We start from the raw sequence: 15,546 nt of genomic DNA on the forward strand, positions 1-15,546 counted from the left end.
ACGCATCTATGGCGTGATGGTGCCGCCCCACGTCGCGTGCCGTATCGTGGCCCTCGAGATGGCGCGTGCCGAGCCACACACGCTGCCCATCGCGCGATTCTCCATCCCGGCACGGGCCGCGGCGATATCTGTGACTGTGTCCTGTAGAGAGCCCAAAGTGTGAAGTGATGTGCATGAGTAAACGCCCCACTAAATAACACAACCTGAGTGTCGTATTTCTTCCGCAATTCTATAAACTTCTTTAAAAATCTCTTCTCTTGCGCGCCGGTTTTGAAGTTTTACGCCGCATGTCGATTTCTGGTTGGTTGTGTCGAGTGTCGATTGTGCAATGCGCGACCGCACCCTCGTGGTCTTCCACTACGCCGAGCGCGCGAGCGACGCGCCACAGCAGCTGCAGCTCCGCAGGCGGAACCTCGAGTACTTTCTCCGTATCGGCGTCGTCGACGACCCCCGTGTTCACTTTATCCTCAACCTGGCGGCTGGCAACGTGACAGAGGCGCACCCGGACAGCTGCCCTGGCTCTCACGCCACCAGTGTAGCGAAGACGCCGTCTTGGCCGTTGCAAACACCTAGACTTTTGAAGCCTGCGGAATTGGCGCCCAGGCCACGCGCCCCGGGTGTCCCCACTTCACAGGAGCTTGGGCGAGGCGTGAGGCGAGTCCTGAGGGAAGCGCTTGCTCGGAGCGAGGAGACGCCACCGAGCAACTTTGAGCTGCGCCCACAGTGGACGCTGCCTCCCTCCGACCTTTGCCTTCACCACCGCACCCTCGCCGGCCTACCACTTGATCGCTACTCTCACGTGATCCTGCTCAACGACGCCGTGCGCCGCCATAGCAGAGAGGGGCCCCGCACACTCGCAAAGCGCGCGCCGCACATCCGCGAAAGAGCTCCTGAGCCGAGCCTTGTACCACTCGCCTGCCACCGACGTCACCCGACCACCGTTCGCTCAGGTGCGAGGCCCGCTGCTCGGCCGCACAGGCGCCGGTCCTCCGGAGCGGCCCGTCTGGTTGGGGCCGCCAAAGTACAAGCTTCCCTACAAGTCGTCAACCGCCTCTCCCCTTCGCTCCGATGGCTGGTGGATGGCGTGGCGGGAGGGATGCGGTGACGCGGAAGTGTGCGGCGCCGTGGTCGTGTGTGTCCCCGAGTACGAGCCGCACGCGCAGAGCTACGCCGTGATGCTCCGAGTCCCCGACGGGTCGGACGTGTTTCTGCGCCGTCTCGAGGCGGAGCCGTGCTCGATCCCATGGGCGAGACGCAGCGAGCTGATCCACAAGGTTGAGATTGGACTCTCCCGTCGAACGGCCGAGCTGGGCATGGCTGTGGCGGGGCTGGAGGTGCAGGGGCAGGCCGGATTCGACGCCACGGGGTTCCGGACGGCACCTACTCCGCGCTCGGTTGCGAAGGCGCAGCACCTGTGGGAAAGGCACAAGGGCACGTGCGCGGGCGGCAGCTGCCGCAAGGACCCCGGGGGCGGACCGATGCACGCGGGTTGGCAGTTCACCGCCGCGTGCGTTCAGCGGCAGCAGGCCGCGATCGCGTAACCTATCCATCAATGCACAACCTGGATACATGCCATCCTTGCAATCTTCACAATCCGCTTTCTTAGCACTCTCAGGTAGGGGCCTCGCATTCTTACGGGTGCACTGCAGGCGGCGCTCGCTCCCGTCCTCTTTGAGAAGATTGGCGGCTCCTTCTACGGCCTGTGAGATGCGCCGAGATCACAAGAAGGAGAGTCGGAGATGTGCCAAGAGATTCGTCGAGACTGCCGAGATTGTAACACCAGGTGCACGCGGGGCATTGAGTGCTAAGCTCACAGCTCTCAGCTCGCGTCGTTGACCAGTGCTGCCGCCCCGCGCCAGATGCAATCGCCAACCCCCCCCCCCCCCCCCCCAGCAACCCGCGCCGTGCCGAGGTCGAGGAGCTCTCGCTTAGAGCGCTGGACGAAGTGTCGGTACGTTCGGTGTGGCTCACCCTCCATGCCGTGAACAGGCGCTTTATCATATATTCTTCTCTCGTTCCTCTTTGCGGGAATTTCTTTTCAAATAAGAATTCTTTCTGCGCCTAGTGCGCGCGGGGTGGTACGGCTCCGGCCGTGATGGGGGCGGGGAGGGGGCGGGGGCGACGGCCGCACGGAACCGCCGCCGGCGGGGGGCGAGGGCGCGGGCGAAGGAGGAGGAGCCAGAGCCCGGGGAGGATGGGAGGGGGAGGAGCGGCCGGAGGAGTACGCCGGCCTCTTTGACGACCCGTAAGGGGCCGTCGCCTGCTGTGCCATTTGTAGTGCCAGTCCGAGCCAGTCTGCTGTGAGAGGGGCTTGTGTAGTAAAATTCTTTCTGCGTCATGGCTGACGAGCTGGCTGTCGAACTAGTCATTGGAGCTGCCGTGCCGACGAACGCCGTGTCTATCCGCCTCCGTGCGCCATGCCTCCGTCGTCGGGCTGCTCGAATGAGAAGCCGCAAGCCTCGATGAGCGTCTGCAATCTCACCGCCAATATCGCAAACTCGATCGTTGGCTTTGCCGTGCTGACGCTGCCGACAGGGATGGAGCGGCTGTCTGACAACGGGATGGCGACCTCCGAGGCGCTCGGCGTCGGCGTCGTCCTGCTGCTGGTTTTCGGGACGCTCAACGCGTGGACGTTTACCCTCATTGCCGAGGCTTGCGAGCGGACAGGCGTGCCACAGCCCGCGTTCTCTCTGACCTTTTGCGCCATCATCCACTCGCGGCAGCCGAGGCGCCGGCCCGTTCCAAGAGCCTTCGTCGCATCCCACAGGGACCTGCTCGTATACGGCGGCGTGGCAGAAAACGCTCGGGCCGCGTACTGCGTGGCTGGTCTCGTCGAGCACGCTGCTGATCAGCTTCAACAATGCGGTCATCTGCCAGTCCATCATTGGCGCGCGCGCACACACGAAGCAGCTCCCGCTTTCGACTCCCCGGCGGATACGTACGCATGACACGCCCCCGCAGGCGTCTGCTTGACAGACTTGATCGGCTTCTTCCTCGAGCCGCCAGAGGAGCTGCCGCGGCTGCGCATCCAGCTGCTCGTGGTCGTCGCCGTCCTCTTACCGCTCTGGTGCCCATCCTCGCCTCAGCACTCCCTCTCTGCGTCCACGATGCTGCTGCCGAGACTAGCCTCCTCCCACCGCGGTTCCTGTCGTCCTCACCTCGCCTCCCACCCCGCGCCGATCAGCCTTTTGCCTTCCCTCAAGCCGCTCTCTGCCGCGTCGACCTTTGGCCTCGCTGGAACAGCGACGACAGCAGCGACGATGGCCGCGCGTGCTCTCGACACGTCCTACGGGCCCGAGGGCAAGTTTTTCGAGGTTGTGCAGTGGGTCCCCACCTTCGAGCAGCGCGCGGCAGACCCTGAGGGCGAGATCGCCGGTCTAGCCGCGGTGCGGAGACGAGTAGAGGAACGGGCACACTCTCTGAGAGACGCACGACAGACACGGCGGAGGCATGCACTCCATCGGAGTTGCGACTCCGCCGGGACGGACCGCCGATCACTCCCCGGCCCGGCCGTGGTGCCTCGGTGCGGTGCACGCCGAGAGGTGGTCGCGGCGCGTTGACCGCCGTGCGCATACTCGCGGTCAGGTCGCGCCGAGCTAGGAACCTTCTAGGAACCTTCTAGGAACCTTCGTCAGGTCGCGCCGAGCGCGAGCAGCGTGGCCTTCTTCCTCTCGCTCGCATCGAGCGCGTACCTGGCACACTTCAACGCGCCGCTCATGTACGCAGAGACGCGCCCCGACCGACACGGCTCGCGCCTCGCCCCTTTCCGCGCTGCCGCTGCCATCGCCTTCTCTGCTGCAGCTGCGCTCTTCATCAGCATCGGGGGCGCCGGGTTCGCTACCTTTGGCGAGGCGGTGCAGGCGCTTGTCATCAACAACTACGCTGCTGCCGACCCGCTTGCCGCGATCGCCCGGTGCGGGGCTCCCTCCCGCCCCTCGAGTGTGTCAGCACGAGCGCAAGAATGCAAGCCTCCCCACCTCCCGGACTCGCGGCAGCAACTCGCACTCTCCCCTCCCACCCTCCTCCGCCCTCCACGTCCCTCTCAGGTGCGGCCTCTTCCTGACCGTCCTCTTCGAGTTCCCGCTGCTGGAGCGCCCCTTTCGCCTCACCCTAGCGGAACAGCTCGGCAGTTCGCGCTTCGGCAGGCAAGTGGGCGCGCCGCCCCGCCCCGCTCTCGACCGCCTGTGCACCGACCAAGCGTAGGCAGCTCGAGCGGCGGCAAAGGTCGGATCCACGTCTTCCTCTCTCTCGGCGCCATCACCGCAGTCGCCTTGGCCGAGCCTCCCCTCGACCAGCTGGCGGCGTTGGGCGGCGCGACGGGTGGCTCCCTCCTCATCTACATCGCCCCCGCCCTGATGACGCTCCGCCTCGCGAGCCGTACCATCCTCCCGCGGTCGGAGAGCGGGAGCTTCATCATCGCCGCCGACATCGCCGCCGACACGGAGAGCGAGGCGCGTTCGGACGCGGCGCACGGGCACAGAGGGCCGGTCGCGGGCGCTTATGCAGCAGTGTTGTGGGCGATGGCGGCGATGGGGGTCGTACTTGCCGGCGCGGGTTCCTACAGCGCGCTGCAGGCCCGGGACCGGCCCTCAGACTTGCAGTCGGGTCTGGACGAAGCCGACCCGGAGACCGACACGGGGGAGGAGGAGGGCACGCCAGCGTTGGAGCCGCCCGCTACGAAGGGCGTGGGAGGGGCCACCGCCAGCCTCGCCATTGCCGCGCCCGCCGCCACACACTCCAGGCGGCGCGCGTTGCGACAGATGCTCATCTGCGCGCTGCCGGCAGGGAAGCTGCCCTCCCCCTCCGTGCGTTTACCTGAGGTACGTGAGCCGCGCTCCTCACGCCGCGTGGCTGCCGACGCAGGCAGTCGTTTCCCGCGAGCGTTGCGGCCGTGTGGAACGGCAGCGACCCGACGGACCGCGGCGTGGTCGCCCTCGGAGGGTGAGCTGCCGCCCACAAACGCTGAGAGAACGCTAAGAAGCCGCCGAGAGACCAACCAGTGCGCTGATGAAAAGGCCGGGCAGGAGATTACCGAGCACCCCCTCGACCATCGGCAGCACCGCAGCTGCTCCTCGACCGTAGGTGCGCCGCCGACTACCACCACGAGCACGGGCGCCTCAGTCTCGTCTTCGCACTCGTCCGCTCGCAGCAGCTCGACTTTGTCCGCGCGTCGCCGCCGCCAGGCCGTGTGTTGCAGAGCTCCTACAGCGAGGGTCCGACGCGATCGCCGATGGGGCGCAAAGCCACGCTTTTCCACCGCCCGTACTTCAAGCATTCCGCCGCTTGGGTCGATTCGGTCGGCCTCGCCATCACCCTCGAGGGCAGGCCATGCAATCTGACGTTCCATGAGTGCGCAATGCTGGCATTCGACCCACCGTGTCCCGTGGAAGCGGCTATTGACAAGTCATTCCTTGCCAGGTACGCGGCGAGAGCCGATTGCGCCCTTTCGCCGAGCCACCACGACGTGATCGACGAGCGCGAGCATTACCAGGCCAGCCACCCTCCCATCGAGACACAACCCTCCTTGCGACACCCCCCGCCGCTTCGAAAGGCGCTGCCGCCCCTCCCCAGGTCGGCCACCGCGACGTGGTGCTCACCAACCATCACACCCTCTCTACGCGCCGCATGACGGCGGTGGTGCGGCTCGTGCTGCAGCCGGTGGAGCCACTCCACATGCCAGCGGCTTCACAAGAGGCACCTGTCGGCCACATGCCTGCCGGAGTGGCTACAGGCGACGACGCTCCGCGTCAACAGCCACACGCGTGACGTCGTTTGGGCGGGGTCGGCTCTCTTCATACCGCCATGCTCGCGCCTCGTATGGCGACGGCTGGCAGATTGGGCGGCGGCGTGGCAGGCTGCGGGGTTTGTCGACATTGTCGTCCACGCACGTAGCCAGGCCCTCTGTTCGGAGCTCACCGAACGCGTGCCCGGCGTCGCGTGCGTGCCGTCGCCCTCGCTGCCGGACGGGTTCCCCGAGGGGCTTGGCGCGCCGCCGTCGCCGTCGCTCACCGAGCCGCCCGCCGAGCCGCCCGCCGAGGTTGCGCGCGACTACCTCGACTGGCCGCTGCTCAACATGGTCGGGCTTGTGCAGTCTGAGGTGCCGGGCTCCCCCGCGCGGCTGGCGGTGCTCGTCCGGACTCACCCCGCCCCCCGCTGTCCAGGCGGCGGGCTACCGCACGGCCGCTTTCCTCGACGTCGAGGATCGACCGCCCGAGGGCGCCGCGATCGCCGCCGCCCTCGGCGAGCTCGTGCACAGTCGGTCGCCGTATGCGTACCTCTTCCGGCCACTCCACGGCTGCGACGCGTGCCCAACCAGCTTGGGCGCGCCCGCGGTGGCGATGCACCTCGGCCGTCTCGCTCGCGATCTTCCCGCTCCATTCGGGTCGTAGGTGAGCTCGCCGCGGCGATGCGTAGCGACCACTGCAACCTCTCGGGCGGGCTGCACAAGGTGCTTGGCGTGCCCGCCCGCATGTCCTCAGTGCGGGTCGGCTCCGCCTCGCCCACCATCGGCAGGGGCCATGATTCGGGCGCGTGCATGCAGCGCCCAGTGTCGCTGATCGAGAAGGGCCAGTGTGGCGCCCTGCCAGCGGCGCGCGCTAGGAACGGGAGCAGCGCGAGAGAGGAGCGGCGGAAGCGCACTGTCTAGCGAGAGAGAGGAGCGTGCGCACCGCCCGCGCTGTCAGCCGCGGGGCGTCCGAATGGGAACTGTGGACACTTGCGTGGTATTCATCTAATATTCGCGCGTGTTCCTCTAAATTGCCACCCAGACGATAAGGATAATAAACAAATAAACGCAGACCCCAGAGGTGGGAGAAGGACGCGGAAACGGTCCCCATCTGGTGCGATCAGGTGCGATCAAAAAACAGCCGTACCCGGTACTTTTATTTTATTCGCCCTGAACAGCGACTCTCCAGAAGACGTATCGCTCAGACGACCGTCGCGTCAGTCTCTCAAAAAACGAATGCGGCGCGACGAACTGATCTTGATCGACGGCACGAGCGTCGCCTCGACGGATTGGTCAGTGTACCGGCGCCGCGTCGAGGAGCTTCTGCGCGCGCTCATCGCGAACGCCGCCGCCGCTTCGTGCGAGCCGGCGGTGCCCTTCCTCATCGGCGTGGCCCACGGCGCCCACTTGGCGCACGTCACCTCCTGCAACCCATCACTGGAGCAGCACGGCCCGTTCTGGAAGTCGGAGTTGGAGCGTGTCGCGGCCCTTCTCGCCCAGGGTCCGGTTGGCATCGAGCCCGGAGTGCTGGCGCTGCAGTCGCTCTCCACAGGGCCGCTTCACCGCGCTGTCTTCGTTGCGCCGTCTGGGTCGCGCAGCCTCGAGCCGCGCGTCCTCGGGCACGCGCTCTCTGGCATGCCCGGCTTCGCCCTCGAGGTGCTGGTCGTGCCGGACGGCGCTCTGACGCAGCCCGTGACGCTGCAGACGGACCTCATTCTTCTGCAAGCCAGCCACCCGCTGCAGGTCAGCCTCTTGGAAGAGGGTGCGTGGGCGTGGTCGGCTCGGAGGCTGGTCGAGCGGCAGCAAACGCAAGTGGGCCTCGAGCTGGGCGACGCCACGCTGCTCACCTGCGTTGCACGCCCGTCGGTCCTCGCCACAGAGACGGCGCAAGACCTGCGCGCGTGCGTCTGCCACAGTGCCATGCTTGATGGGCCACGGCCTGCGGCGCCGTCGCTGGGATCGGGGCAGCACCCCCCCGTTTGCCCTCGGTCAAAGCTGCCGCTGGACAATCGGGACATCTACATCGTCGGGTGCGTCGGTTGCACGCTTTGGCCGGCCTCCCTCGCCCCCGCTGTGCGCGCTACCAACGCCAACATGATGGGCCCCGCTCCTGGCGTCAACGAACGCGCGCTGCCATCGATCGTGCCTCTCTCCCGGATCCGCCTCGAGCGTGTCCCGCTGACCTCCCTGTACGGCGAGCCATGGCTTGTCACTGCCGACCCGGCCAGCCTGCATCCAATGGCGCACGGCCTCTTCCAGGCCCTCGCCTCAAAACTGCATGAGGCCAAAGAGGGGATCGTCTGCCGCATCCGTGCTGGCGATGCCGCCTCCCACAGCAGCCTCGCCTCGAGGCCGCCGCCCCAGGCGGTGCTGCTGCCCCAGGGGCCGCCGCATCTGTCGCTTGTGCTCAAGGCGTTCGTGCCGGCCTCGCAGCTCCCCTCCACGCCACCGCACGCCTTTGCGGCGGGCGGCGGCGGGCAGGACGAATTGCCAGCGCAGGCGAAGGAGCAGGTCGCCTCGGCCTTGGCGCAGTATGGTATCGACGACTTTCCAAACGACAGTCCGGTCGGCGACGGCGCCAAGGTGGCCGCCATGGCGCTCCGCAGTGACCGCCACTACGCTCCGCACCCCGTTGCTTCGTCCGCCGGCGATTCATCGATGCGCAGGAGCGTGGGGATGCCACTGGCGCCCGCAGCGCCGCCGCCGCCGCACCAACGTCCACAGCAATACCCACAAGCAGGCAGCACGCAGCCCGCGCGAGCGGCGCCGCAGGTGCACCAGGGCCAGTCGTTGATGGCGCGCACGTCGCGCCCCAGCAAGCGCAAGATGCCACGCATCAGCCTCACAGAGGGAGGGGCGTAGGGCGAGGGATTCGGCGCTTCTCGGTTCGCTGCAGTCGTTCCAGGGAAACGACAAATGCTGGACGCGGATGGATGGCGCCAGGCCGGAGCAGCGAGAGAACACAGAGAGAAGGGACACGCATGTGAGTTGTGCCAGCCCGGATGAGGCTGAGGATTGGGGAGGAGGACCTGCCACCCTGCGAAAAGTGCTGGCTGGGCGGAGCGAACGGGAGAACCGTGTGTGACAATTTCGCTTTTCGGTGAGCTGGCGTTGATGCACAAACTGCTACGGCTTTAATTAACTGGGCGGCAGGGCGCACACACACACACGAGATCGAGAAAGGATTGGGCTCTTTGGGGATTGCTTCTCGTCGCGCGCCAGAGATCGGTAAACTGTTGGTACGCAGCCCCGAAATTTTTCTCGATGCTACTGACCTCACCTGAGCCTCCCTGGAAACTACCGTGGGATCATGATGCTGGAGACAGCGTACAAGATCGTTGGCAACATCATCCTCGTTCGGCTCAAACAAACGTAACCGATCAAGGAGAGGGTGGAACGCTGAATCACGAGAACCAAAACGGCTTCCGTCCGAACCGTGGCTGCTTCGACGCGATCTTCTCGATCAGGCGTTCGACCGAGTGCCGCGCGAGCTGCTTTGGCGCGTGATGCTGCAGCAGGGCGTGCCTCCCAAGATCGTCTCGCTGCTCAAGGCGCTGCATGCGACGGTCAAGGTTCAATTCGAGGTGGGTGGCGTGAAGAAGGTGATCGACTCGATTATCGGCCGATTATCAAGCAGGGTGACCTGCTCGGCCCCGAGCTATTCATCTTCTTCATGGCGGCGGTCATGGAGACATGGCGCCTCCAACACGACTTCGAGCTGTGTGCGTCGTCCGCTCGAAGCGCGATTTCGTCCTCACCGGTCGGCGCCCGTCTACCGTCGGCGATGTCGATTTTTTGTGTGTGCTGGAGAGGGTGGCCTGTACAGATGACCTGTGAAAGCTGGCGAGGGTCGGTCGGCTCCTAACTCGCTGTGTATATAGTTAGTAGCGATGAGCTCACTAGCTAGAGCTCACACTAGAGGCCTTCATCGCATTCGCCTTCCTGGTACCCAGCGCTGACTTCTGACTGTCGTTGCTGTCTCTCCCTTCTCGGCTGTCTGTGCTTGTGCGTCTTGGGTCCGGGGTTGTGTTTTTATGTGAACATCAACAACGCTGCTCGCAACATGCGTGTCGCGCACTCATTCATGACCGGCCGGTCTCAATGTCCCACCCGTCCCCCCTGCGCGCGGGCCTTCTAGGCCCGCGGGTAGTATCCCCCCATCCCCAGGGCCTCCAGGGCTCGCACCTCAACACCTCTCACAGACCAGCGCACAGCGCCATAGGACGTATTTTCTTCTCAATAACGGTGAACGAGCTAGCGTGCGGGGAGAGCGGCATTGTGCATGGTGCGGAGTGCATTGCCGTTCTTAACGGAGTCGCTTAGGCGGCTCCGGTGGTGAGCCGGTGTGTGTGCCAGTCCGCGCCAGTCCGCGCCCTTGTCGTGCCAGTGTGCTGTGAGAGAGGCTTGTATCTCTGCGAGAGCGACGACGACGCGCTGCCACGCGCTGATCCGAGCGGCCCTGGCGCCTATCTTCTCGTGTGCGGTTGCAAGAAGCATTCGTACACGGTGGTTGCGAGGCGCGCCAACGAGCACAACTCGGTGGACTCCGCCGCCGGTGCTACCTTCACAAAAGCCACATGCGCCGGCACATGGCGACTGGCCCGCTTCTGGTCGACAGCACGCTGCGGCGACTGCACGATCCACAAGAAGCGAGCCGCAGTCTCGCTCGAGTACGCACTCAAGCAGGCGTGCGGTTGGCACCGCTTCCATCGCCACGCCGACGGGCGAGCTTACCAGCTCGAGCCAAACAGCTGCGGCGGTTTCAACTGCAACTTATTGGATGAGGCCTGGCCCATTCTACTGCGCTCGTGGGCACCGTGCCAGGTGTGCAGCAGGCACGGCGATCCACATCATATCAGGCAGGTGGATGGCGATGGTATGCCCGTCGTGGGCAACGGCGAGGAGCCGCCGCCGCTCCCGGAGGTGTCTGCGCTGAATCCCTTCATGTGGTGCGAGCGCTGCCACTGGGAGTGGCGTGCCTCGGACTTCTCCGCTGCCGTCAGGGCCGGGCACTACGGCCAGAGGGGCGTGCCGCTCTGCACGCAGCACGTGTTCGGCTTCCAGGACAATTACGTGGCGCGCCAAGAGGAAAATTACAGACTCGCCGGCGACGACGGCGACGAGGCCGAGGAGGAAGGGGCCGGACACGACGAGGCAGACGCGGCGGACGCGGCCGCAGGTGCTGCCGCCGAGGGCGAAACGTGCCGAGCGAAATGGACGACTTCATCGCGCAGGACGAGGAGGAAGAGGAGGAGGACGACGACGACGACGGCGACGACGTCGACGAAGGGGAAGCAGAGGACAGTGAGGTGGAGGATGAGGAGGGTGGGCAGGACAACCCGATCGAGCTGAGCGACGCCGAGGAGGACCCCGGCACAACACCGATGCCCCCGCAGGAGCAGGAGTTTGCGCCGGAGCCTCGGTCCGAGTCGCAGGAAGATGAGCAGTTTCGTGCAGCATTGCACGCATCCGTGCAAACAGAGACAGACTCCAGTGGTGAGGACTGAGAAGCGGTTGGGGGCTCTGAGCCGTTGTTTGTGCGTTTGTGGTCACTCTGCGGAGCTCTATAGTTCAGAATGCCACCCCCCGTCGTACGTACGGGGGAAAGCCGTACGCCGCGCGCGGTATACTCATACTGCGAAAGAGGGATGAATTTTGAGCGTGGGCCGGCGCGCGCAACGCAAGCGAGAGGCAAGCTCTGCACATCCCCTATGCCCTATAAAACCGCGCTCAAACGAACCGATTTCTTGGCCGCACGAGGTCGTCCGTAGGTCGGTCGGAGTCCCTGGGGTCGATTTTTCAAAGTGAATAGTACGGCATAGAAACTGCAAAACAAGATGCGTTAGCCCGAAACACATAGACACCCACATGGGTTGCAATCCCTCAACACAAGTGGCCCACCCTTCACATTTTGTCGCGCTCCGGGGGCAGGGCGGGCGGGTGGCGGGAGGGGGTGAACGGATTGCTACAATTGTATCACGGGCAGCGCGATGCGTCTGCGGCAGCCGCCGCCACCACCCTTGGCAGCACAAAGCTGCGCCAGAGGTCCGCCAACCCCGGCGCCGCCCCCTCGCCCTCAAACCGCTCCTCGTCCCACGCGATCAGGTAGCCCAGCCGCATCACCTCGACCGCCCTTGCGAGCCGCCTCCGGGAAGAGCTCGTGCGACTGCGGTGACCACTCCGCCGCCTTGAGGATCAGCCTGCCCGCCTCCACCGCCTCGGCCGCTGGCTCCAGGTTGGCCGCCCTGAGGGAGGGCAGAGGCGTGGGGTGTCGAGAGAGAAGGGCAGAAGGCAAGCAGAGTGGGGAGGGAGGCAGCGGATTGGGGCGTCAAAAAGGAGTCAAGAAGAGGTGTGGGGGGGGGGGGGGGGCAAGCGCGCCTGAGCGCGAGCGCCTTGGCCTCGCCCGCCACGCGCACGCCGAAGCGGCCTGTCGAAGCGCTCGCGGAGACGACGACGCCGACCTTGCCGTTCATCGACGGCGCGACGGCCGCGAGACGAGAGAGTGGATCGCGACGGTGGAGCTGACACGGGACACGTCACACGGGGCACGTCACACGGGGCACGTCACACGGGGCACGTCACACGGGGCACGTCACACGGGACACGTCACACGGGACACGTCACACGGGACACGTCACACGGGACACGTCACACGGGACACGTCACACGCCACGACACCTCAGGCTCGAACTCGCAGCCACTCGAACTCGCAGCCACTCGTGAACGACGGTTGCCATTGTGCGATGGCTTCCCCCCACCCTCCCTTTACAATCAAAGAGGCAGTGATAAAGGTGCTTTGGATTCTGCGTGAGCCGGGGGTGGTGCGGGCTTCTTGTTGGCCCAACAAAATTCTTTCAGTCCGCATCTGTGTCGAGCATGTGCGTTTTGGCATGTAAAATTCTTTGCCGCTCGCGCCGCCTCGCCGCCGCCGCCACCGCCGCACTCTCGCCAATCAGGCCGACGCCCATCCGCCTCCTCGACCTCCCCACCGACCTCCTCGTGCGCGCCCTCTCTCGCTGCGACCCCGTCGACATCGCTCGCGCCGCGGCCGTCTCGCTGCTCTTCCACGCCTCGCTCGCGGTGGAGGCCATCCGCTTGTGGGCGCACGAGCGCGGCTTCGAGCTGCCGGCGCAGCCAGAGGGCGAGAGCTGTGCCGTGCGGTGGCTGTGCTTCGCTGCGCTGCTGTGCGAGTCCAACCTTCCGGCGAGGGCAGCGGCAGGCGATTATCACAGCGTCTTCATCGACGGCGAGGGGCGGCTCTGTGTGTCGTGTCGTGTGACGTGGCCGAGGGCGTGTGTCGTGGGCGAGGGGCTGTTACTCGGCCACGGCGAGGGCGTGATGCGGCTCAACACGCCGACCCGCCTCCCCGCAACGCTGGGCAGCGAGCGCGCCGTGAGCGTATCTGCTGACAAGTGTCACAGCCTGGCCCTTACCGCCGACGGCTCTGTCTGGAGCTGGGGCGATGGAGGTGGGGGCAAGCTGGGCCACGGTGACGAGCAGGACCAGCTGCTGCCCAAGAAGATCGAGGCCTTTGCCGGCCAGCGCGTCGTCGTCGTGTCGGCTGGTGCGCACAGCCTCGCCATCACTGCCGACGGCGCTCTCTGGAGCTGGGGCCGTGGAGAGTCTGGCCGGTTGGGCCACGGCGACCAGCAGCGCCAGCTGCTGCCCAAGAAGGTCGAGGCGTTGGCTGGGCGGCGCGTCGTCGCTGTCTCGGCGGGAGATGGCCACAGCATCGCCATCACCGCCGATGGCGCCGTCTGGAGCTGGGGCTATGGAGTACATGGCCTGCTAGGCCACGGCGACCAGCTGCTGCCCAAGAAGATCGAGGCCATTGCTGGCCAGCGCGTCGTCGCTGTGTCGGCTGGAGGGGCGCACAGCATCGCCATTACCGCTGATGGCGCCGTCTGGAGCTGGGGCTTTGGAGGCGGGGGCCAGTTAGGCCACGGCGAGCAACAGAGCCAGCTGCTGCCCAAGAAGATCGAGGCGTTGGCTGGGCGGCGCGTCATCGCTGTCTCGGCTGGAGATGGCCACAGCATCGCCCTCACCGCCGACGGCGCCGTCTGGAGCTGGGGCGATGGAGACTATGGCCGGTTGGGCCACGGCGACGAGGAGTTGCAGCCGTTGCCCAAGAAGGTCGAGGCCTTTGCTGGGCGGCGCGTCGTCGCTGTGTCCGCGGGATGCGCCCAAAGCATCGCCCTCACCGCCGACGGCGGCGTCTGGAGCTGGGGCTGGGGAGGGGGCGGCCAGCTAGGCCACGGCGACCAGCAGCACCAGCTGCTGCCGATGAAGATCGAGGCGTGGGTGCCGGGGCAGTGATGAGAAGGGCAAAAGAGTGGAAGGCTCTGTGTGTACGTTTCGCCTGCCTTTCCGCCTTCGAACGTATCGGGTGCCAGTCCGCGGCTCCGCGCCTGTGTGCTGTGACGAGCCTGCGGTGTGAGACAGAGAGATGTTTTCGTTAAATTCTTCTTCTCGAGCCTCGTAAATTTCTTTCTCCAGCTGGTGTACCTGTGTTAGTGCCAGTGCGCGCCAGTCCCGTGCCTGCGTCGTGAGTGGACAAATTTGCAGTGTGCGGTCGAAAGAATTCTTTTTCTACGGCGACCGAGATGCACAGACGCTTCTCTCTGGTAGGACGGGAACGAGATGATAGTAGGGAGTAGAATTCTTAAGATACAAGCCTCTCTCACAGGGAGTAGAAGAAAGCAAAGAGGAGCCCTGCGCACGCACGACTCCGCAGGAGAAGCCCCTCCCCAGACAAAACACAAGGGAGAGGTGGGTGGGTCACAGAGAACTGTGGCCGCCAGCGACTGAGCCAGTCTCGCTGGCGGACGGAGGAGAACACAACGAAGGGCCGTCCGAAACACAATCACTAAGAAGGGACGTACGGACGTCCATCACTGGGATGAGATCGGGAGATCTGGCTGCCTCGAATACCTCCCGATTCCACAGCCGCCCACAGGAGCGCCGCCTCAACACGGGGTCTCGGCTCTACCGAGCCATGCTAGCTCCAGCCGCAGCCCCACCCGGCCGCCCGAGGGTGTTCCCGCATGCAGAGAAGACCAATCCTGGGGGAAGTAACCTTCTCTGGTAGGACGGGAACGAGATGATAGTAGGGAGTAGAAGAAAGCAAAGAGGAGCCCTGCGCACGCACGACTCCGCAGGAGAAGCCCCTCCCGCCCGTGCTTGCGCAGCGCAGCCTCCTCCTCCCTACTCGCAAGCCGGGTAGCATGGTGGTGATTATATCGGGTTCCACCCTGCGGTGATTATATCGGGTTCCACCCTGCGGTGATTATAACGGGTTCCACCCTGCGGTGATTATATTGGGTTCCACCCTGCGGTGATTATGACGGGTTCCACCCTGCGGTGATTATATCGGGTTCCACCCTGCGGTGATTGTATCGGGTTCCACCCTGCGTTGATTATGATGGGTTTCACCATCTGGAGCGCGCCTTATGCGGTCAGTTGTCGCGAAGGCAGCGGCCGCAGTTGGTCGAGCGGGACGCGCGCGTCCTCGTATGGTCGGCCATCGCGCGTCGTGGCAATCGTGAACCGTACGATTGCGGTGTGTTTGGAGCATCGCAACACGGTCGCCGCCCAACCAGCTCCGCCAAACTCTTTGCACGCGTACTGTGGCCAGAGGACGCTTGCGACGAGGACCGGTCGCCCTGTGGCGTTTTCGGCGGTGATCGTGGCATACTCCGCAGCAAGTTGGTGACGGCCGCCGTCCGGCAGTCGGCCATCAGCGGCTTCCGCAGCGGCTCCGTGTCATCGTCCGCGCGCCGGGCGTAGGGCATCGGCGGGATCGGGAGGGTGTAGTACGAGTC

At 65.4% G+C, this 15,546-nt stretch overlaps 4 protein-coding genes across 4 annotated transcripts; 3 read left to right on the forward strand and 1 right to left on the reverse strand.

Annotated features, from left to right (window-relative positions):
- Positions 1-318: 318 nt before the first annotated feature.
- On the forward strand, positions 319-1,541 carry EMIHUDRAFT_467564 (hypothetical protein; the record flags this gene model as incomplete). Its single annotated transcript, XM_005787004.1, has 2 exons — positions 319-820; positions 951-1,541. The coding sequence occupies exons 1-2, from the start codon at positions 329-331 to the stop codon at positions 1,539-1,541; spliced, it is 1,083 nt and encodes a 360-aa protein (XP_005787061.1). The 5' UTR covers positions 319-328.
- Positions 1,542-2,446: 905 nt separating this feature from the next.
- EMIHUDRAFT_441202 (hypothetical protein) lies at positions 2,447-4,397 on the forward strand (the record flags this gene model as incomplete). The annotated part of the gene is made up of 7 exons (XM_005787005.1): positions 2,447-2,667; positions 2,768-2,887; positions 2,962-3,067; positions 3,185-3,386; positions 3,636-3,913; positions 4,047-4,126; positions 4,204-4,397. Coding segments are annotated over exons 1-7 (1,185 nt in total), but the record flags the coding sequence as incomplete, so codon positions are not given.
- A 2,564-nt stretch (positions 4,398-6,961) lies between these two features.
- EMIHUDRAFT_228377 (hypothetical protein) lies at positions 6,962-8,587 on the forward strand (the record flags this gene model as incomplete). The annotated part of the gene is made up of 1 exon (XM_005787006.1): positions 6,962-8,587. The coding sequence occupies one exon, from the start codon at positions 6,962-6,964 to the stop codon at positions 8,585-8,587; it is 1,626 nt and encodes a 541-aa protein (XP_005787063.1).
- Positions 8,588-11,701: 3,114 nt separating this feature from the next.
- On the reverse strand, positions 11,702-12,462 carry EMIHUDRAFT_228379 (hypothetical protein; the record flags this gene model as incomplete). The annotated part of the gene is made up of 3 exons (XM_005787007.1): positions 11,702-11,870; positions 11,902-11,970; positions 12,443-12,462. The coding sequence occupies 3 exons, from the start codon at positions 12,460-12,462 to the stop codon at positions 11,702-11,704; spliced, it is 258 nt and encodes an 85-aa protein (XP_005787064.1).
- Positions 12,463-15,546: the final 3,084 nt, after the last annotated feature.

The sequence above is a fragment of the Emiliania huxleyi genome (genome assembly GCF_000372725.1).
Source record: "Emiliania huxleyi CCMP1516 chromosome Unknown EMIHUscaffold_147, whole genome shotgun sequence".
In the NCBI taxonomy this organism is placed as follows: Eukaryota; Haptophyta; order Isochrysidales; family Noelaerhabdaceae; genus Emiliania; species Emiliania huxleyi.